This window comes from Aythya fuligula, chromosome 13 (assembly GCF_009819795.1).
Source record: "Aythya fuligula isolate bAytFul2 chromosome 13, bAytFul2.pri, whole genome shotgun sequence".
NCBI classification, from domain to species: Eukaryota; Metazoa; Chordata; class Aves; order Anseriformes; family Anatidae; genus Aythya; species Aythya fuligula.
Window position 1 is genome coordinate 857,746 of NC_045571.1, and position 23,958 is coordinate 881,703.

At 39.6% G+C, this 23,958-nt stretch overlaps 1 protein-coding gene across 8 annotated transcripts in view; it reads left to right on the forward strand.

The window, feature by feature from the left end:
• GRIA3 (glutamate ionotropic receptor AMPA type subunit 3) overlaps positions 1-23,958 on the forward strand; it is a 158,449-nt gene that overhangs the window by 31,928 nt on the left and 102,563 nt on the right. For all 8 annotated transcript variants that reach the window (XM_032196007.1, XM_032196006.1, XM_032196005.1 and 5 more), the window contains exon 3: positions 3,524-3,763. In XM_032196007.1, the coding sequence (XP_032051898.1) occupies positions 3,524-3,763 (240 nt within the window). The remainder of the gene's footprint in view (positions 1-3,523; positions 3,764-23,958) is intronic.

Below are 23,958 nucleotides of genomic sequence, written 5' to 3' on the forward strand. Positions count from 1 at the left end.
AAGCAAGGATTTTTATTTAATTGTTTTTGGTTTGGTTTGTGTTTTGCTTTTGTTGTTCTTGTGTGTGTTTTATCATTGTTTGTGGGTTTTGTTGTTTTATTATTATTTTAACAAATCACTGTTATTTAAAAAAAATAAAGTGATCATTATGGCTCAGAGTGTTTCCTTTCCTTGGCAAAAAACAATTCAATCCCTCATGACCTGGAAGTTCCTTATCTTCTCTTTACATGCTTGAGAATTCCCAGGCTTCTGTCATACACCCCTGCCTCTGCTGAAAAAAATACCATGTGGCAGCTAACTTACTCTGAGGACAAGCCCAGAGTTACGTCTCCATTTAAAAAGTTGTATCTGTCTTGCATCTAATGCCAAAATAATGGCTTATTATGGTCCACCATTAGGACCAAAAAGGGTCCACCGTTAGAATAAAAGCTACTTGGGACCTTTCTCCCTTACTTACGCAGGTTACAATTTTTTCGGATCAGGCAATAAAGAAACTTGGTTGTGTGCTGTCCTTGGAAACAGTATCAAAAAAAAGAGCTGTGATTAAGAACAGTATCTTAAAGATATATCTCAGAAAAAAAAAATAAAATTACTGTTTTTATGGAATGAATGGTTACACCAGGATTTGTCCAAATCATTTCTTTAATCGCCAAAATATGTGTTTGACCGTCTGCATTTTTTTAGGAGGGAAAAATGAACATAAATCAACTGTGATGAATTAAGGAAAAATACCATAATTCTTACTCTAAAATGAGGATTGTCCTGTTGTCAATAGAAGATAGTTTATATAAAGAGCTTGACGCTAAGGTTTAGTTACCTAAAACTAAATTTACCTAAAATTAAGTTTTATTTTCTTTTTTAATTTTTGTTTACAGATTCATGGTGTTAGAATGGTAATGTAATTAAAATAAGTGTAATGATGTGTTTGGTTTTTGGAAACCAAGGAGCAGTATGGCCATAGCTTTGTGGATGTTCAGCATGTTGATCTGACCACATGAGATTGGGTCACAGAGTAAACAAAAGATATAATGCTACAAAGTCATAGCAAAATTGTGAGTTCAAAAATGCAGGTGAACATTGAGGACCAAGATAATTGATCTTTTATCTTCCCCTTATAAAAACAAAGGTTTATTTGCCTTTTAAATGGGCCAGTAAAATTGCATTGGCACACTACAGTGCATGCAGATTAGATAGTCAAGAAGAAATAAGGTATAAAGAAAGAAGCATAGGAGCTTAAGAGATGAAGATATTAAAAACTAATACAAGATAGATAGCCTGTAAAATGTTAAAGATCTGCAGTGAATACAAACCTGAATCAGAATATAATACTGGTCAGGAGTCTGTGCTTGTTGGAAGATATTGTTGGTGATCCTCTCCTCTCACCTGCACTGGGATGCCCCTTGTTGGGATATTTCCTGGAATACACTGACTTACTCTTTTCTTCTTTCTCCACAGTAAGAATCTGCATAAAAGCTGGTAAACTAGGCCATTAATAAATACATAAAAGAAGTCTAATCTGTAAGGTACTGACTCAGTGTATGTGAGGACACTCAGCTCTTGCTAGCCACTTCAGTGATTATTCTCGTGGAATTAGAGAGTTTTTATGTCATTGAAATGATTTGGAGACTGTTAGCCTTTCTAAAGTAGTCCTTATTTTTCTCTTTTTTTCTTTTTTTAACCTGTAAGTTAGTGTTGTTTTCTTTTTTAATTATTTCAGTGGATAATCTTTATGGTAGCTTTTCTACTTTATATTCTGCTGGTATGTGGTTTAACAAAATGCTTTTTGAATCTGTGTATTTAATTCCTTGGTCATTCCTCTGGGAATACATTCTAGCTGTATTATAGCTTCTTTTATATCTTTTCTCCACTGTGGTTGAGAACTTCTTCAAACTTTTCTTTCAGAAATCAGTATTTCTTATTCCCTCTCCATGCCCTATCTGCATCTATTTTCTATATGCCAGTTGTTATTTGCTGCTGGTATCCACTTCTGGTCATGTCCTTTTACAATGTCTTAAACACTTAAATAAGTTCTTTAATAACCTTCCTATTTTTGCATCTGGACCTCCAGGAAGAAAATGAAATTTTCACAACTGAGTACCAATTTGAGGTGTTTTCCATTATGATGTTCCAATGAGCTAATACGGTGGTGAAACCTTTTCAAAATTACTTTAACAGGCTTTGGTGATTCTGAATAGCATTTATGGTAGGAAATGTTTCATGATGGTACTTGCAGAAGTAACTATGCTGTATATTTCTGTGTAGAAGTCATGTCTACTTTACCAGTAACAACTTCCCCTTGCTTTCTGCAAAGTACACAGTGTTTTGGCAAAAGTGGTTAATGGGGCTAGTTGGAAATTGGTGCAAAATCCAGCTCTTGACAAGTGGAATTGTTGATGCTTAGTGGCCATTTTTCTTGGAAACTTGTTTTTCATTACAAATGGGACCTGCTTATCCCAGTGCAGAAAGGTTTTGATGTAAAGTGCTGCTGTGCTGTAGTGTGCTTCATCTGTGTGGTGATCACCATCCTTACTATAGAGCTGAACCCCTGCATCCCACCCGTGAGGTTTCTTCAGTGTCTCTGATGCAGTCTCTCCACAGGAAGAACCCAGGGCCACAAGAAATTTGCTCTGTTTCTACAGAATTGAACAACAAAAAACTCATTCTCCCTGCAACTTCCACAAAGTTGACTACATTTCTAAATTGAAGTACTTTCATTTTTGCCCAAAATGGTCATTATTCAGATCTCTATAAAGTCTGGGAAATGCAGTTTTTCTCCAGATAAGTACACATGAAACAAAACACCTCTGGCTGAGTTTTGTGTCCTGACGCTAGGTGAGTTCCTCAGGTCACCAGCATGGTTAAACACTAAAAACCTCCAGGTTAAACAGTATCAATGTCTGTCGCGTGAAGCAACAATAGGTATTCTTTATATTGGTAAGCCATACACCTTCCAAATTGCTTCTGAACATTTTAGTACTCTATTAAGAAGTCAACATAATTTCTCATTGAAAAAGACCTAACCCAGGTTTCTTACAGGGATTTCAGAGTGATGGACTGTAAAGAAATGAAACACTGAGGTTGCTTTGAGTCAAATCTGAATCAGAGTGGGATGCCGGGGAAAACTGCATCTTAATGTTTTGATATTTAGGCAGACTTGACATTTGTTGTGTAGCTGCTAACAGAGCTCTCAAGGTGCTACTCAAGGGAGGGAAGGTATTTTACAGATAGGCAATGTAATCCAGTGTTTGTTTCTTAAGGAATGTGGAAACATTAGTGGATTATAACAATGTAGCACCACAATTTGAACTAAAAATATACTCAGACCAGTTTAATTGTGACAGAAAGTTTGTACAACTCACAGCTACACTGAAATTAGTATATAATATCTCACAAATTCATTCCATCTACCGCATCATACAAAACAACTTCAGGATTGCTTAGAGGGCTTACTTCAAATATACTTCAAAAAATTGTTTGCATTCATTTTATTTCACATTTTAACCCCTCTGTCTGTTTCTGTTAGTCTGTTCACAGTTTTCCAGAGGCGTTTATGCCATCTTTGGATTCTATGACCAGATGTCAATGAACACACTGACGTCATTTTGTGGAGCCCTTCACACTTCCTTCGTCACACCCAGCTTCCCAACAGATGCAGACGTGCAGTTTGTCATCCAGATGCGGCCAGCATTAAAAGGAGCCATCTTGAGTCTCTTGACCCATTATAAGTGGGAAAAGTTTGTGTACCTCTATGACACTGAACGGGGTAAGCACCATTGCTTTAAGTGCCTTTGCTATTTTATAACTCGCCACAAAGTACTACCAGAATCATTATGTGAAGCCCACCCCAAGTTGCTTCTGTATGCAGGTTGCAAATGCTGATTGTCCTAGAAATTTATTCTGAGGGAACAAAAATTATAGGATAGATGAAAAGAAGGTATTGTCATATTACTTCCCTTCTGTAAAGACCTTATGTTAGGTGTGTAAGCATTCAATTTGGAATAAATGGTTTCAATGGAACTGCAGGCTCAACTCTTGCCAGGGTTTCTGAGTCCTTGCAAAATGAGTAAAGTCGGCACTATGAAAAAGGCTGTTAAACAAGACCTTCCACTGTGTGTGATATTGCAAATCCCTCAACACTTTGCATAAATGTGTGTTTCTCCTGCCACTGGACAAAGACAGTCAATGCTAAGATACACTATTCAAATGTCCAGGCATCAATGACAGCCTAAGAATATAATGCATAATATGGTTTATGGCTCTGCTGGAGAAAAGATGCTCTAGATATGTCACATGGATATTCAGAGATGAATTTAGATTCATGATGAGAGTGACCAGAGATATATTTTACAAAATGAAAATATGGTAAAACCAGTGTTTCCATGCTTAAGCCAATTGCTGACTAATTGATGCATCAAAGGTAGCAAATCCTGTCAAAGGGAGATCTGTGCATCAGAAGCCATTTACTGTGAAGAATCTTGCATGTTTCTGAGGAGTAGCTGTTGCCAGCTGCTCTGAATATACTGACTTTGCATAGCTACAGTTTTTACCTGCATAGCAATTTTTGCATCAGGTAGATATACTGCTGTCTTTCTTACCCATTTTATGATTAACAACTCCAAGACCTTCAAAGGAATCTGGATAGAGCCAGATAAGCTCTGATTTCGTTCCCAGCTCCCATGACAAATTTCTGATGACCTGGGCTACTACATATTGGTAAACATCAAGTCTTCAGTGGATCAGCTTTTCACACTGAAGATTAATAGGGATATCCCAATAAAGAATGTAGTATATGTTCAAAATAATGTATAAAGTACCTGATAAAAGTTGAATGCTTGCTCAGCATTTTTTGAGTGATTTGGAGATGCTAAGTATTGCTAACTTTGAAAAGCACTAGCTATGAGGTCAGGTAGGAAAGTATGGAAAATCTTAGAGTGCCATTAGTTTTTAAACCTTTTAAAACCACTATCCAGGCATCTTATTTTGTGATTAAGTCCACTTTTAAATGAAAGCTCCTGTGACTATGACAGTTATCTGAGTAAGGAAGGTTTATGTCATTTGATGTTATTTGTGGCTAGCATGCATGTTATGCTAACCATATGTTATGTCAGGCATTCAGACTAAGTCTACCAGAATGGGGAATCTGAATTAGAGAACAGCGTAAGTGACTAGGATTATAACATGTAGCTCGGGGTTAGAAGGTAAAAGACCTGTGTCTTCAGGATGGAAGAGGCATCAGTACATACACATAGCTTGATGATGGTCTTTGAGTTGTTTCTGATACGTGTGTGTTTTGAGATACCACATCTTATCTTTCCTTACTTTACATATATGCTCACTGCTGTTGCTTGATAAAATTGTTGCCTTCACTAAAACAGGAACAAAACTGAACAATTAATTATGTTACTGTACATTTATTTGGGTTATAAAACAAACCTGGTAGCAGTTTTATCAGAACTATAATTGCTGTGCTTTTCCAGAATTAAAATAAATTAAGAAGATTCATATAGGAGGGAGCAAAGCATTAGACGCTGAGAAATAGACATTATATTATTTTGATGGCAGTAATGAGGAATGACCACACCTGAAACATTTGGCAATCCCAGTAGCCTGACTGATCTCTTTGATAGGCCTTCAAATACAAAAAACATCCCAAGAACTTCTACAATAATAATGGTGAATGACTTTTTGTATCAGATAGCAAATAAGGCTGTATATATTCCTTATGCTGAGATACCACTGGAAACGAAAACACTAGAGCTGTTCCAATTTTTAATAATTCATGTCTTAGATACTTAACTGCTTTGGGGCACAAGCACTGTAGAGAGGTGTTAAACAATTCACTTTCCGTTCCTAAAGTGAACTATCGTTATTTTGCCGGCTTTCTAGGAAGATTATTGTCATCTCACTGGTTTGTTCTGAGAATCTGAGAATTTTCAGAACATTACACTGCTCTTTCTTGTGTTGAATATTAGGTAAGGAGTAAATTGTTCTTGCGAGTAGTTTTACAAGGTTCTGCTAAAGTAAAACACTGCAATGTATTAAACATTACATTTACTATTGATAAATACCACAACATATTGCAGGTGCCATACAAAACTGAATAAGCCTTATTGTGGTTTTATCAAGCTTACTGAACTATTTCAATTAAAGCTTAGGAGAATGGAGAATCATCTTCTTTGTAAAACTGCTTTCCTTAAGCAGTGCTTTTTTCCTTCTTCGCTGTCAAACAATATAATCATATGGTTTCCCCCTCCGTGACAGTAGGCACAATACTGTGACGTTTGGCTTTTGCAATGAAGACAAAAGATAAATCTCAAACAATAGAATAAAGTTAAGATCTACAATTATATGGAGAGGTGGTGAAGCTTTTAATCTGGTGAGTTAGTGTGTAAGTGTCATATATGTTTATAATTGTAAGTACTTTATTTTCTGTTGCTATGAGATGACTGAGTGTTGCAGATTGTGCTCTCAAATGCATATTTATGTGCAGGTGCAAAATAAAGTTTCTTAAAAACAGGAACTTTGTTGCTAAAGTGCACAGAAAGAAGTATAAAGTGTGAGATTTATGAATTCCAGCAGCAAGACTTATGTCTTATTGCTTATTTGAGCTGTTGGACTTATTCTTCTGTGAAGAAACTGAAATTTAAGAGAAATATCAAATTGTATGTCCTTCTAGTACCAGCAGAAAAAAAATAAATTATACTTTGCAGAGAGTAATGATGCATTAGGAAAAGATTGCTAAGGGAAGAAAGGACATTAAGCAGTGCTTAGAGGATATAGTCATACGTTCATTCCATGCCACATGCTTTTAGTTCATGTGAAAGGGAAAGGCAGGGCTGTTTTCTGTTTGTATTAACTCAAATCAGTAAGTTGACACTGTTGGTCGCTGTGATGCATGCAAAATATCTGATTAATTATATGGTGCTAACTGCCTCAGTAGGCATCTCTGCAGTAGAACTAAGACTAATTAAGATTATGTCAGGATGAAATGAGATCGGGTTACATGCAGAAAGCCATTAAGAATTTGGATATCACTTGTCAGGAAAGTCACCTTTTGTATCTCCTGCTGAGGATTATATTTCACCAAAAAAAAAAAAAAAAAGCTTATTTCCAGTCTTCAGGTCTGTTTCTCCTCTGGCTTTGTGTTACTGTAAGTCAGATATTATTCTGCTGAAGCCGGTGGACCGGAGTAACTCTGGTACAAATGTGCGCAGAGGTAGGCTTGTGGGTTTCATAGTCTTCTTAATATTGTGTGAAAGTGTGAAGCACTTCTCTTCATTTAATTATAAAATTGGTGTGTTAGATTGCAGTACTGAAGCTTTTGTTTATTTAAATTTCCATATGTTTCTTAACTAACATTTTAGTTATTCAGTTATTTTTGTCAGAGAAACACTGTTTTGTGCAGATTGTTCACTCCCCATTTGTCAGCACAACACAGGCATTTTGTCCTAAGTTATTTTGATTTATCGTATCTACTGTGCACAAAGACACTGATTTATGTCATGCAGATCATTTAAACAAAATAGCATCAAGTGATTCCTGCAATGTGCGTCAAGTTTTCTCCCTCTTCCTTTGGATCATAGTAGTCATCCTAAAACATCAGCCTTGTATAGCTGGAAAGGGGCTTTCTTTATGTTTGTACAATGACAACTTACACAGTGGGACCTCAGTCCAGACAAATAGGCACATAGGCTTTATGGTATTGCAACCACATACTTCTAGAGACTTAGAAGTATTAAATTCTTCTGTCATTTAGTTGTCATTCAGTTTGTCAGTGGGTATCTAAGGATACTGAAGATCAGGAAGAAAAGTATTTGGTAAATAGGATTATCATTGTCTAATAAATATTTTTTAATGGGTTAACATTGGCAAAGTGAATGGTGAGGTACAATAGCGTGTGTCTAAAGCTCTAGGTTATGTGGTAAGAAGATTTCAAAGTATCTCCTTTCATTTCTGAAAGTAATTATATCTTTAATCCTTACTGCCACAGAAACACAAAAATACAACCTGAGCATAGCTGATGGGTAAGTATGCAGGAGGGCTGAAAGTTTACTTCCAGAAAGTATGACTTGTACCATTCATCTTCACTGTGAAACCTTATGGTACCTGGTTGCATAAAGAAATGCCAGGTAATGAGACAAAAAAGAAAAAGGAGAGAAAAAGAAAAAAAGTTGCAATTGTAAGCTTCTTGATGATTATGCATAAGGCATTGCGTTTTCTTAAATTGGGTTCAGTACATGACAATGAGGTCTGATTCTGTGCTGCTGAAGACAAAGAATAACTCTTCTGTTTAGTTCTGCTTTTACAAAATGAGGTTAGTTATCTATTGCTATCAAAGGACAAGTCACTTCTGTGCTGCTTTCCCTGGGGAATGAGAGATTTGAGCTGATAAAAGAAGAGGCCTGTAGAACCAGTCTCATTATATCTCCCACCAAATTAGAGTGATTTTCTTGTTGTTGCTGTGGGGGGGAGGGGAGAAGTGAAATAGTTGCATTGAAAAAATACTGCTATGTAGAACGTTTAATTTTTTGCAGAAGTTTTTGGGTAAGATTATTTTTTGTGGAATCCAGCAAGACTTTAATACCTGATGAATTCTCAGGGATTTGGGAATTTCAGGTGCTGGTATGGCTTTTCTGTGCAGATTGAGTCTCTGCTGTGATGAAAAATGTAACATAGAATAACCAACTCCTGTTTTTAATCACCTTCCACCAGCAGACAGATGCAAAAGAATTCTTCTTACCACATAGCTGGTTTGTTAAACTCTATGTTGTCTTTCTGCATGTCAGGAATTTTTAGCTTCATTTCTAAAGTTCACTCTTCAATAAAGGGGGAAAAAGAATATGGTGGTAGCAGCTACACCAGGTTTAGCAAAACCTGAATTCAGCACCTGCTAAACAGTCAAATGTCAGAAGAATTGATAGCTGAGCTGTTCATTACCGTTTTTATTCTCCAGAGCAGGGGAGCTATGCCACCAGCTGCAGAGCTGGTCTGACTCCATTGCATGAAGGAAAATGGATTTAAAGATGACTCACATACAGTTTTCTTAGAATTAAACATGGGATCTTTCACTTTGAAAATGATAATTCTTGTTTGTAAGTAGGTTTATACCTCTTGAATACTTCACAGTTGCATCTTTTGTAAATGTATTTTCCTTGAACTTTCAGAATAGTGAAAGGATTTAAAATCTCGACATTATCTTCTTAAACATCAGTCTGTGGCAAAGAATAATGGAGCATACAAAGCATGTTTGGAAGCCTATAAAACTCCATGAGAGGAAAGAGTTACTGCCTTGATTCTTCACCTTGATTCCATTGAGCTTTTTGAATCATTTGCTGGAGTGTTTTGGATAGAAGCCCAGGATCACATGCATGACATGTAGGGACTATCAGTTGCTAGCATTCAGACAGCAATGTAGATTGTAGAATCACAGGATGGTTTGGATCAGTAGGGACCTTGAAGGTCATATAATTCCAACCCCCATGCCATGGACAGGGATGAGCTACCATGTTCTCCTGTCCCACTTCTTTGTGCACTGGGAAATGCACAATAAGAAATAAAATCCTGGCAAGACCTCCAGAACTGAGGCTTGGCCTCCATATCACAGAAACAGATGTCACTGGTGTCTATGCATTTGGAGAGTAAGTCCTAGTAACTGCCATCCAGAAATTCACTTCTAAGTCACAGCCTCAGCAAAAGGCAACTTGCAGCATGGCCACAAAATGTTGCATGTTTTGCATGGCTTTCATTGAGAGGATGCGATGTAGCTTCAGGTTTTCAGGCTCTGGTACAACAGAGAACACACACAGTGTAAAGATCATTATGGTAGAAAATCCATTATTTAGATTTAAAGAACGCTCAAACTCCATTTAGCTATGTGTTGTAAGAAAATTATCTTTCTTTCAGTATCTGTTTTTTAAGAATGAGTGATTTTACCATCTCATAATGCCTGGAATTTGTATTTATATTGAATGGAGAACAGTAGATACAGCTTAGCAATGTTTGTATGAAATATAAGTAATTTACCCTGACAAAGAGGCACATTTTGACATTCTTATTTAAGGCACATTGCTTCATCACTTTCAGCAGTATAATATATGAACTAAGGCACTATTCAGGAAACATACCAGAATCTCAACTGAAATATTCCAGGATTGCTTTACTGATTGACTTTACTGCTTAAATGTGTTAGGGAATAATCTGAGCCTGAACAATTAAATCTAGCTTTTTGGTAATCACCTGCCATTTATTTCCTCTGAAACCTGTAAAGTGTCATACAGACTCCCTTTACCTTGGTCTCTGTGGTATACAGATACAGAATAAAGCTCTTTGACTGATCCTTCCCCAAACAAATGTTGAGACCCTGTGTGGGAGAATGGATGCTCGCTGGTTTTTTGGTGGACTGCAAGCCTTAAGCATTTTTCTCCTGATCTTTCCCATTAGCTGCTGTTTGTTTAGCTTACCCCAGTAATCACTTAAACTGTTTTTTGAGCTTATGAGCAAAAGGAGTGAATTGACTTTGAAAGTCATCCAGCATGACATGTATCATACTGGCAAAACTAAGATGCAGCTAGAGACCACCAGCATACAGAGTTCATCCTGGTGTTCTGTACCGAAGCTTTGTGCCAATGCAAGTTTTGTGTGTACACAGAGCATTCAGTTTGGTGTTGAGATGCCTGGGCAAAATGCCTGAGCATCCTTTGAAGCTGCTGGAACATGCACTACTGTCAGCAGTATTTTCCAACAAGTAGAGTAACTGCACATGTGCAACAAACGTGTCTTGTTTCATGGAGCCCCTGAGGAAGCATATCAGCCCAGCCATGAAGGAAGGCAGGAACACCAGAGCAAGAGCATGATATAACAGAGCCTTCATACTGCTCGTGCAGTGATTCTGTGGTGTTGTTCATTCTCCTATCCACACATAGTGGTATTGGGATAGGGGATTATGTCGGCCTTGCTCATGCTGAGTGTGAATCTGGTTGTGGCTGAGAGAAGGACCAAAAGAATCTGACCTCAGTTTTTGTGAAATCAGCTTGTAACAATATTCAGGTATACAGCATATGAGCTGGGAAAGTCCTGAATAAATAATTTCTGGAATCCCAAAGCAGGATGTGTGTTACACGAGTATCCCTAGAGAAAGTGACTGGAACTCTCAGGCATGTGAGCTGAGGCCTGAATATCATACACGGTAAACAGGAGAACAAACTCACCCATGCCATAGGGATGAAGTTCACAAGTCTTTGCATTTATAAGCTTATTTGTGTAAATGCATGTATTTGAATAGTTAGCTTTTCATGAATATGTATGCTTTATCAACTCTTGGTATAGCCATAACACATTTAATTTTAGTGTTATTTGTATTAGTAATTTAAGCAGCAGAAGCTTTTGTTCTCTGTTGATTTTGTGTGTGTCAGCAAGGCCTAAATGGCCAGTCTCACATTTCCATATTCCTTGAAACAAAGGTAAAATTCAGGACAGCTTCCAAGTAGAGAAGGAGGGGAGAAGGGCTGAAAAGATACCTGAGAGGGGTTGCTGGCCCTTTTGCTATGAGACAAGGGCAAGGACTTGACACAAAGCCAAGCCTTAGAGGTAAGGAAAGGCTGTGGTTGGAACCAGAAGAGACAAGGTAGAATCTGTTGAACTCAAGGAGGTGCTAGGACTTTTTAGACTAGAAAGAAAGGCCAGGAGAAAGAGTATTGACATGCAGAAGATTGAGCACACTTATATCAAACCTATTTATTAACCTATCTCATCCAACAGATCAATGAGTTTACTTAGAGCTACTTTGAATGTATTATTTCGTATTGATGTATATAGCATAGTTTTTTAGACTGGAAGACATAATTGTCTTTGGCATGTAGATGCTCAGAGCAAGGCAGGCTAGCTTTACCTGGGGACTTGTGCTGATTCTGTTCTTGGAAGTGAACTGTCTTGCTTATTAAAGTCTGTGTAAAGGGGGTGGTACTTTGAGTAGAACTGAAGAAAGCAGGACTGTTTAGTGATGAGCCTAAGATGAAGAAGTTCTGAAGTATGTATCAAAAAGAGACAGATGCATAATGTTGCAATAGTATGTGAACTTTAATACATATTTCAGTGGAGTTGCCTGTTCTGGTTATCATACATTCTTCAAAGAAAGACATTTTGACATCATATACCTTAATGCAGTTACAATAGCAGTATTTAGCATTTTTGTATTCTTACAAGTTTGTGTATTTTATCACTCTTCATTGGATCTTGACTTCATGTTTACTCTTCCTGTATATATTTTTCCACCTAGAAATAGTTTATTTTAACCTGATCATGATGTATTATTATCGGTGGCCCATGATATTTTGTGGAACAATGTGTGGTTCTTACTCAGAGTGAGGGAACAGATTCCCTACATAAACCACAAGAGACTTCACACTCTTGTGAGTGTGATGTGATAGCAAGAAGATCTTCAGTTAAGGCACATGAACAACATTCACCAGGTGAAGAACTTTTGTGGAGTGATCACACGGTGTTGTGGCTTAATGGTATGATATAGGAGTGACTGTAATAAGTACAAGTGGTAAAAAAACAAACACAAATGAGATTACTTCAATGTTTGAGAAATACAAAACTAAATTGGAGCTTCTCAATAAGCAGGGAAATCAAAGCTTCTCCTTTCATAGAATGGCCTCAGACACTCAAAGGCAGGCTCTCAGTTAAGCAATGACATGTTCTTTTCTCACTACCAAAAGAGGGGCTTCATACGCAGTTTGAATTTCTTTTGGTAGAGGACTATATTGCATGCTGGATGAATGGTGTCTAAGAATTTAGCTTTGTTAAAGGCACTTTGTGCTTCTGGAATGATTTCTATTTGATTGTCTCAAACAACAATGTATAATCATTGTTGATTATAGATCAGCAGCATCTGTGTAGCGCAAATGAGAATTTTCAATCCTGTTTTTCAGATGGAAAATTTGAGGCACTGATCAGGCTAACTGCCTGATCTTCGTCTACTTACATCTATGGAAATAGTTGTTGAGTTCAGAGCACATCGAGCTATAATTTAAGAGACATACGGAATGCCAGACTGGAAGCCAGCGGCTTGGTTACTGGTGAAAAACAGATTTTCATATTCCTGCACAGGATTAACCTTCCCTTAAATTTTACCTTGAATTTCCTTTCTCACATAGAAAAAAAACTTGAGCCTTCAAAGAAACTCTTAATGGACTACTAAGAATCTTTGCATTTAAGGTACTTAGTTAAATTTGGAGTTTGTATGAAACATACTTTAGTTACAGCTTCAATACCTTCGTTCAGGTACAATATCTGACTGTCTTAAATGTATTTTACTCCTTCAGACTTCACAATTGACTAAACTAATTTGACCATAAGCCTTTTACTTCCCAGAAAATATGAGCTGTCTCAGTATGCATAAAGATGACTCAGATGCTTTGTAGGAAGAAAAATAAACGTGAATGCATTTATGATAAACCCACTCATCCAGCAGGTGAAGTGACCTCATATTGTATTTAGGTTAAGGATTTTTTAAAGGAATTTTCTCTTAAGGATATAGGTTTTTCTCTGGTTTATCATGAGACATTTAAAATCACACTTTTTCTTTTTTTTTAAAACTTTTCTCCTTACAATTCCCAGCTTGACAGCACTGTGAGCATGCATTCCAAAAGCTATGGAAAACAGTGTACTACTGTAGTACAGTGGAACGCCTTCATTCCTCCATAAAATGATAAAGTATTAATCTCTATGAAAAAAAAAAAAAAGTGAAAAGTTCCTGACATGAATTTTATACGCCGTAACAAGCGATTATTCATTCCTTCAGCTCTAGATGCATAGCTTTTGCTGGCCAACTCTTTTGCTTTGATTCATGATGCAGAGAAGAATCACTGGGAGAGAAAGGTGACCCAAAGTTTTATTCCTCCTGATCCTGAGCTCATCATTTTCACAGCCTGTTACTTTGCACTTAAAAATATTTCTGACTTACCTTGGTTGCTAACAGTCCAAAGAAACAGATCACCATCCAGTGATTTGCAGAGCATAGCAGCATTCATTCAGAGCTGTTCTTCAATTTATTAAAGTGATTAAGCACAAAATTTTCATCTCTTGCAATGACAAACTATCCCCTTTATTGCTGAGTGGTTCTTTGATTTTTAGGGCCTGATTCTTCAGGCAGTGCTCTGCAAGCTGGGTGTACCATGGAATCTGGATTTGAATGAGAAATAAATCTGTGCACCATCCAGATGAATGGACAGAGTCTAAGGAAGCTGAGGTGTTTCTGCCAGGATAGTCATCATTTAGTGAGCAGCATGGGCTTATGCATCATGCCTGAAACTGAGCAGTTTTGTAAACCAGACCTGTAGCAACTGGAAGCATGGCTCCACTTCTGTTCTGTGCCCCAGTGCAGTGATCTGTGCTGAGATCATGAACGTTTGGTAAGCTACAAGCATCGCGGTTCCATGCTGTTATGATAAAACAGCATCAGTCTAGAAAGGTTAGCAGTTACCAAGCAGTGGTTGTTAATTTTTTTTAGCAGCTTCTAAGGTGGTGTTTGCTTTGGGGATATTTGTGTCAATGGTGGTAATAATAATATGCAGTGAATTGCTGGGGCTGTACAAACACCAGATATGGGAGGACTGCTGTTATTTCTGCTGTTATTTCCATAAAGTGCTGAACTTTTATAGTGTTGTGTTGTAAGGAGCATGGCCACACCATACACTGCACTGAACCATACCACCCTAGACCAAAGACAGATGCAAATTGTATTGTTTGTTATAAGCACTTAATGTCTCATGAGCATTTAGCTGAAGTTCCTTTCCCCTTTGTAAATTAAAAGCCCCTTCCAGCTATTCTAGTATAACCTAATGAAATTTGTGAAATGTCTACTAAAGTCTTTCTGCTCTCTATATGATGTGGTATATAAACCAGTCCCAAAGACAGTGGCTCTGGTCTGTTCTTAAGCTGTCTAGATCACAAAGCCATAGTTAAGAAGACTTTCAAGAGAAGAAAATACATGACAATGGTATTTAAAGATTTTCTCAGGGTACTTCAGAATATTTTAAGCACCCTGAAGCCATCAGATAAATGTAGTTAATAACACAGCCAGTTTCAGGTGTCTTTTAGCAAGGTTGTTCATGGTGATCACTCATATTATTGCCATCCTTGTAGCAAAGGCTATGTATGACTGTAAATTTCTACTGTGATCCCCTTGGTGATATAATAATAATGAATGTAGTCTCAGAATTAACATGGGAAAGCATTTACTAAAACTCTAAGTGTCTTCTATTCAGTTTGACTGGTATCATTCATACCCAAGTATGGGTGGTTCTAATAGGAGAATATATCAAATAAACTAAAATGTTGGGTAAAGTTATGATATAAACAGTATATTTCCTCTATTAGATGTAATTTTCAGTTGCCATTACATCCTGCTGAGCAATCTAAAATATATGGAAGAATCCGTAATTATCACTCATCTTTATGAAATGTCAAAGTCATATACTCCATCGACCTCAATCTATGTGCATTAATTCATGAAGAATTTAATTTGAGTTTAAGTCAGAACTGCAGTATAAAAGCCTTTCAGTGCAGTTTAATTATTTTGCCAGCATTATAGACACATAACACCATCATGGTCTAGACTGGATTGTGTCACAATCTGTTCCTAAGACTAAAGATTTTGTAAATGTGTTTCTAGATCAAATAATGCTATTTACTGCAATCTTATTTCTCAATGATTTTTCTTTTACCGTACTGAAAAAAGGGGAAATTACAATTTTATGCAAAAATATTAGTCTTCAGTTTGGGTAGTTTAACATATCTTTTATTAGCAAGATAAGGCTTTATTCTTTAAAAATAAATAAATAAATAATAAATAAATAAATAAAGGTTGGGGGGAAAAAACTGTTGTCTGACATTGACTGAGCAAGATCAAACCTTTGAGCTGACTGCAGTGGTGTCAGTAATTGCTCTGTAGGTAGAATTGCCTATTGCTTAGTGGTATTAGCATCATCGATCAGTTGTTTTTGTCCATGAGCTGACAATGATAAACTCAAATTAGATCAAGATTTTATTAAAGGAAGAAAATCAAATTATGCCTGGCTGTAGACAAATAATAGTGAGTTATATGAACACATAGTTATTGCAATAACAGTTTTTGCAGAGATTTCTTGAAAATAACCCCCCAAACCCTCCTGTTTCACTCATTTTTTACACTGTGCTCTGCCTCCCTCATGTACACAGCAATGGGCAAGCCTAAATGCTCATAATGACATTGTTACGGTAGCCACAAAGAGTGGGAGAGGTGGCGGGGGGAGATCTGGGCTGTTCTGTAAGAGAGGAATTTCAGGGGAGGTATGTGAGGGGGTGAATACAAGGATGCATAAGTTATTGCAGCCTCAAGGCAACGGTAATTTATGCACTGACAGTTTGAGTTTCATGCTATGCTATTTTAGAAAAGCCTTGCAAAGTAACTGCCTCTGTTACATTAGTGTATGTGTTGGTTTTAGAGATATTCCACTTCATGGAGACAGTTTGAACACAAACATTTGAAACACATTCATCACAGTGTGGTAGTTGTCCTCTTTCAGCAAGAAAAAAAATAGTAATATAACAAGGATAGTTATTTTGCACATTCTAACATGAATTTGAATGCCCTGAAGGATTCTTCAGGGTTGTTTCATTGCTTATTTGTTGGTTTGTAGATATGTTGATGAAAGTGAAAATTGTGGCTTAAGATGATGCATGTGCATTGTATTAGTGTAATTATTATTTAGTTGTCCTTTCTGGCACCATTTTGCTGCACTTAAAGAAAGCAACAAAATGGATGTGAAAGGCATACATTAAAATAATGACCATTGTGGTTTGCATGTTTTCCTTATGCTACAAATCAGAAAAAAGCCTAGCTGCACACAGGATCAATAATACCAAGCAGTGCTTCCGTTTTGACATGAACAATATAATAACATTTATACATTCATGGACAATTTCCTTAAAAGGAAGAATTCAGCCTGGCTGTTTGATGGTGAATTCTCATTTAGATAGCAACAATTTCAGTGAGTTTAATAAATATAGTGGAACTATATATCTGGAAGAACAAATAAAGAACAGTGGCTTCAAAAGTGTAAAATGACTAGAATTACACTGAGTTTGCATTAATAATAAATATGAAGCCAAACGCAGTGAGTGTAAGCAGCTGTAGGCCATTACCATTTAGATTTAATTTAAGTAATCTCTGAATTGACCTTCTTCAAAAACTGGTAGACAATATAAACACATCATCATCTGACTTGTAGTGAATTTTACATGCCAACCGCATCCTTATAACATTTTATTGGGTGTCCCATGAAAATTATGGATAGAAAGCTAATGGGAGCCATGCTGTTATTTGTTCCTAAGTTTTAAGTGCTACTCATTTTGGACAGATAGAATCTTGGTTTACGGGACATTCATTTGGATTTTTCTGCACATAGTGTTTTTGTGGCTTCAGTGACCTCCCTCTGACTATAAAGCTGGATTTTGTCAAAGTGCTTTTAATATTAAAACTTCTACTGTAAGGGATTCACAGTGCTGATGAATGTAACCAAGTTGGTTCAGTTGCGTAAAAAGCAGAATATGCCTCAGAGTATAGCAAAAGCCATTCACTATATTTCTTTGAAGTGAATCATTGTATGTTTACAACAGGTAAAGGTTTGACCTCACGTATTTTAGAATAGTTTCATTACAGGTTCAGGGGAAAACAGCAACAAAATTGTAACACAGAGATAAAAATCATGATTATAAAGGAAGACGAAAAATTCTCCAAATTTTTATATTCAAATGTGTTCTTTTTTCCTAATTACAGAATCACAGAATTTTCTAGGTTGGAAGAGACCTCAAGATCATCGAGTCCAACCTCTGACCTAACGCTAACAGTCCCCACTAAACCATTTCCCTAAGCTCTACATCTAAACGTCTTTTGAAGACTTCCAGGGATGGTGACTCCACCACTTCCCTGGGCAGCCTGTTCCAGTGCCTCACAACCCTTTCAGTGAAGAAGTTCTTCCTAACATCTAACCTAAAACTCCCCTGGCTCAACTTAAGCCCATTCCCCCTCGTCCTGTCACCAGGCACGTGGGAGAACAGGCCAACCCCCACCTCGCTACAGCCTCCCTTGAGGTACCCATAGAGAGCGATAAGGTCGCCCCTGAGCCTCCTCTTCTCCAGGCTGAACAAGCCCAGCTCCCTCAGCCGCTCCTCGTAGGACTTGTTCTCCAGGCCCCTCACCAGCTTCGTTGCCCTTTTCTGTACCCGCTCAAGCACCTCGATGTCCTTCTTGTAGCGAGGGGCCCAAAACTGAACACAGTACTCGAGGTGCGGCCTCACCAGAGCTGAGTACAGGGGGACGATCACCTCCCTAGCCCTGCTGGTCACACTGTTCCTGATACAAGCCAGGATGCTGTTGGCCTTCTTGGCCACCTGAGCACACTGCTGGCTCATATTCAGCCGACTATCCACCATCACTCCCAGGTCCTTCTCTGCCAGGCAGCTCTCCAACCATTCCTCTCCCAGCCTGTAGCTCTGCTTGGGGTTATTGTGCCCCAGGTGCAGGACCCGGCACTTGGCCTTGTTGAACTTCATGCAGTTGACCTCAGCCCATCGGTGCAGCCTATCCAGATCCTCCTGCAGAGCTTTCCTACCCTCAAGCAGATCGACACACGCACCTAACTTGGTGTCATCTGCGAACTTACTGAGGGTGCACTCAATGCCCTCGTCCAGATCATCAATGAAGATATTAAAGAGGACCGGCCCCAGCACCGAGCCCTGGGGGACGCCACTAGTGACTGGCCTCCAACTGGACTTGGCTCCATTCACCACAACTCTTTGGGCCCGGCTATCCAGCCAGTTTCTAACCCAACGAAGCGTGCACCAGTCCAAGCCAAGAGCAGCCAGTTTCTTGAGGAGAATGCTGTGGGAGACGGTGTCAAAAGCCTTGCTGAAGTCAAGGTAGACCACATCTACAGCCTTTCCCTCGTCCACCCAGCGCGTCACTTTGTCATAGAAGGAGATCAGGTTCGTCAGGCATGACCTGCCTTTCATAAAGCCATGCTGACTGGGCCTGATCGCCTGCTTCCCCTGCAAGTGCTGCATGATGACTCTCAGGAGGATCTGCTCCATGAGCTTTCCTGGCACTGAGGTCAAACTGACAGGCCTCTAGTTTCCCGGGTCTGCCCTCCGGCCCTTCTTGTAGATGGGCGTCACGTTTGCTAGCCGCCAGTCGATTGGGACCTCCCCCGATAGCCAGGACTGCTGATAAATGATGGATAGTGGCTTGGCCAGCTCCTCTGCCAGTTCCCTCAGTACCCTTGGGTGGATCCCATCCGGCCCCATCGACTTGTGCACATCTAAGTGCCGTAGCAGGTCACCAACCAGTTCTTCATGGATAATGAGGGCCACATCCTGCTCCCCATCCCCTTCCACCAGCTCAGGGTACTGAGTATCCAGAGAACATCCAGTATTGCCGCTAAAGACTGAGGCAAAGAAGGCATTGAGCACCTCCGCCTTTTCCTCATCTCTTGTAACTAAGTTTCCCCCCGCATCCAGTAAAGGATGGAGATTCTCCTTAGTCCTCCTTTTTGTGTTGATGTATTTATAGAAACGTTTTTTGTTATCTTTAACGGCAGTAGCCAGATTGAGCTCCAGATGATCTTTGGCTTTCCTAATTTTGTCCCTGCACAGACTTGCTACTTCTTTAAAGTCCTCCTTAGTGGCCTGCCCACTTTTCCAAAGCTTATAAACCCTCTTTTTTCTCCTAAGATCAAGCCACAATTCTCTGTTGAGCCAGGCCGGTCTTCTTCCCCGCCAGCTCGTCTTTGGGCACGTGGGGACAGACCGTTCCTGCGCCATTAAGACTTCCCTCTTGAAGAGCGCCCAGCCTTCCTGGACTCCTCTGCCCTTCAGAACTGCCTCCCAAGGGACTCCACCAACCAGTGTCCTGAGCAGCTCAAAGTCAGCCCTCCGGAAGTCCAATACAGCGGTTTTACTGGTCCCCTTCCTGGCCTCGCCAAGAATAGTGAACTCCACCATTGCGTGGTCGCTCTGCCCAAGACAGCTCCCGACAATCACGTCCTCCACCAGTCCTTCTCTGTTTGTGAAGAGAAGGTCTAGCGGGGCACCACCCCTGGTAGGTTCACTAACCAGCTGCGTCAGGAAGCTATCTTCCACGCTCTCCAGAAACCTCCTAGACTGCTTTCTCAGGGCTGTGTTGTGCTTCCAGGATATGTCAGGGAAGTTGAAGTCCCCCACGAGTACAAGAGCTGACGATTTTGCAACCTCTGTCAGCTGCCTGTAGAATTCCTCATCCGTCTCCTCATCCTGGTTCGGTGGTCTATAGCAGACCCCGACCAGGACGCTAGCCTTGTTGTCCCTGCCGATCCTAACCCAAAGGGACTCGACCTTGTCATTCCCAACCTCGAGTTCTACAACCTCGAAAGACTCTCTAATATAGAGAGCCACACCACCACCCCTTCTGTGCTGCCTGTCCCTTCTAAAGAGCTTATAGCCAGGCATTGCAGCACTCCAGTCATGAGACTGGTCCCACCACGTCTCCGTGATGGCAACCAAGTCGTAGCCTGCCTGCTGCACGATGGCTTCCAGCTCCTCCTGTTTGTTACCCATGCTGCGTGCATTGGTGTAGATGCACTTCAGCTGGGCCATTGCATTATCCTCCGGCCTTGCCATTGTTCCCCCTAGCACAGCCCCAACAATCCTAGCCTCAGCCCCATCCCCCTTCCTACCTAGTTTAAAGCCCTCTCAATGAGCCCTGCCAGCTCCTGGCCCAGGATCCTTTTTCCCCTAAAAGATAGGGACCCATCTGCGGCCATCAGGCCAGGTGCTGAGTAAAGTGCCCCATGATCAAAAAACCCATGATTTCTGCGTTGGCACCAGTCCCGGAGCCACGTGTTTAACAGGTGGGCTTTCCGTGTCCTCTCTGAACCCCTCCCTGCCACCGTAGGGATGGACGAAAACACCACCTGCACTCCCGCTCCATCCACTAACCGATCCAGTCCCCTAAAGTCCCTTTTGATAGCCTTGAGGCTTCTCTCTTCGATGTTATCACTGCCCGCCTGGACTATCAATAGGGGGTAATAGTCAGAGGGGCGTACCAGGTTAGGAAGCTTCCTGGCAACGTCCCTGACCCTGGCCCCAGGGAGACAGCAGACTTCCCTACGGGTAGGGTCAGGCCGACAAATAGGGCCCTCTGTTCCCCTAAGAATCGAGTCACCAACAACAATAACCCTCCTGTCTTTCTTGGTGGAGGCAGTCCTGAGGCGCGGAGTTGACCTCCTCGCCCCAGGCATCCTCCTGGGAACATTTGCTACCTCTTCCTCACACACCGGCCTCTCAATCTCTAGGGCCTCAAACCTGTTGCGTAAGGGCACCTGGGAAGGTGGGGCCGGAAGGGGAGGGGATCGCCTGTGATGTCGAGCAGGGACCTGTTTCCATTCCTCCTCAGCTCCCAGATCCCCTCCCTCTGCCCGACGGGGACAGGGCAGGGTGTCCGCCCCCATTTGAGGAGTCTCACCTCGGCACCTCCCCTTGAGGCCCTGCAGGGAGTTACTCCAGAAGTCTATCTCCCGCTCACACTCCCTGATGGCCCTCAACCTCTCCACCTCCTCCTTGAGCTCCGCCACCATGCGGACCAGATCATCCACCTGCTCGCACCTCACGCACGCAGTTTCTCTGCCTCCCGCCGAAGGCAGCAACAGGCTCAGACACTCCTTGCATCCGGTGACCTGAACTGCGGCATTTTTTAACGGGTAGTCGGTCTGCGTGTGTACCGACTTTCTGGAGAGCGCGCCGTGCCTGGTGGCGACCATTATCACCTAGTTACGGCTGTTGTTAAGGAGGTGTTGTTTGTGTGTAGGGGGAGCGCTCTGCCCTTCCTGCGCGCCCTGCCTGCGCGAACTGCCGCGCTAACTGCCGCGCCACTCCCTTCTGACGCGACAAGTGATTCCAGACAAGTGATATTTACGACTTCATATAAATAATGCTATTTAAAATGTTTGATTAAGAGCAATGAGTTCGTTGTGTCAGTAATGAGAATTTTTATTGTGGGCCACTTTGTAGTATTCTGATAGTTATTTTTTATACCTCTGTTAAATTCAGATGGTAAAAATCCACCTAGCTGTTGTATTTAACCTGCAGTTGTTACTGGGAATGGGAAAGGGATCTCTTCTGGCCTTGTGTTTTGGCAGCATCTACCATGATGGTGGTTCTTAAGACCTACTAAAGGAATCATTGCTGATTATTACACCAGAACAAAGGCAAAAAGATGGGAACATTTTGCCTCAAAATTGAGAATTAGTTTCAGTTTTATTACTTTAAATATATTTATAAGAGTTAAAATATGAAGCATAGTGGCCTCAATTGTCATACAGACCACAGAGTCTAGAAGCAATAGAAACAGAAATTGCTGGGTCACGAGGGAATCTAGTTTTCCATAAACTAATAAAAATAATGTTCTAATAATTTCTATGTGATACTTCAAAGATTTTTAGGGACTGTTTTGTTGTCTCATTTTCTTTCCAGGGCTTTCTACTTTATTCTGGGGTAATATAACAATAGGTTCTTAAACATAGGTAATAACTGTGCAGTTTCTCTTCTGCCTGTCAGAAATAAAGCTTAGAAAGAAAATTTTGTTCAAGTCAAGTAGAACCTAGGAAGGAGTGGGAAATGTTCAGCAAAACAAACATTACAAAGTTCATTTTGAGCCACGTTGAACAATTTTAGTTTATCTGGAAAATCTGGTTCACACTATTTTGAAAATAACCTTCTGTTTAATCTTTGTTCAAATTTTGAAATGAGAAGTCTGGAAGAATCGTTTAAGAAATATTTTTCTTCATTCCTTCAGCCAAAATAATAAATTTAGCTTGGCCTGAATTAACTTGTAGCTGTGGTCCTCTCCCCTCCCGAAGCTCTATTCTTTTAGTAAATGTACTGCTTATTGGAAAAAATAAAATAAAATAAAAAAAAATCACCAGTTCTATTATTGAACTAATATAGTGGAAATTTCTAACAGGACAGTTCTATAAACAGTAAATGAAGTTCTGTGCCCATGTGTGATTCATGCAGTGCATCAAAGAACATTTTTAATTTATTTGAAAATGGCCAATGGCCACACTATGGAAAAAAAGACAGCAGTAAACACACTGCTTTTAACCAAAATAAATGCATTAGGACCTTATTTTGGCAATCTTCACATCTCAGTTAAATATTATGATATTCTGTGCAAGAATATGATTTTACTGAGACTAGAATTATTTATATACCGGCCTTCATTTATTATCGTCAACACTTAATTTTGTTGTATTAATATTTTTTTAAACTATGGTTATGAAACTGTAAACATATTTTAAGTTTTGTCCTGTGCTAAGTTTGCTCAAGAAGCAAAATTACTATTTGGCAATGATTTTTAAATCATTAAATTACAGGTTTACTGCCCTTCTACATTATGTAAAGTTATTTGGCATTCATCAATCATTTGTAGGTATAAATGATTATTGTATATAGATACATATTTCCTAAATAAAAAACATGAAATTATCATTAACACTTTATGCAAAGACAGATTCAACAAAAGTTTTGATTACAATTTTTCAGGTACGGATCAGACTATTTTAAGTGTTTATTTTCTGCTCAGTGCAATCTTTTCCATATGACTTCTATGTGCTTTTGTGTGGTGTTGATCATGTATTATCTTTGTAGAATTCATGAGCATTGTTCATTTAAACAGTAAGTTAGCAAGGTGACTAATAGCATACTATTTTATTGGTGTTTTCTCTTTGCCCCAACTGTTAGTTTGTATTTCCATAAGGAAAGTTTATCAGGCACAGATGTCTGAGCTGCACCTATCATAAGGAACCTCATCTATTTAAGAGCTAAAGCTGTTCCACCCAGACACAAGAAAATCCTCAGACAAGAAGCAGTCAGCTTTACTTA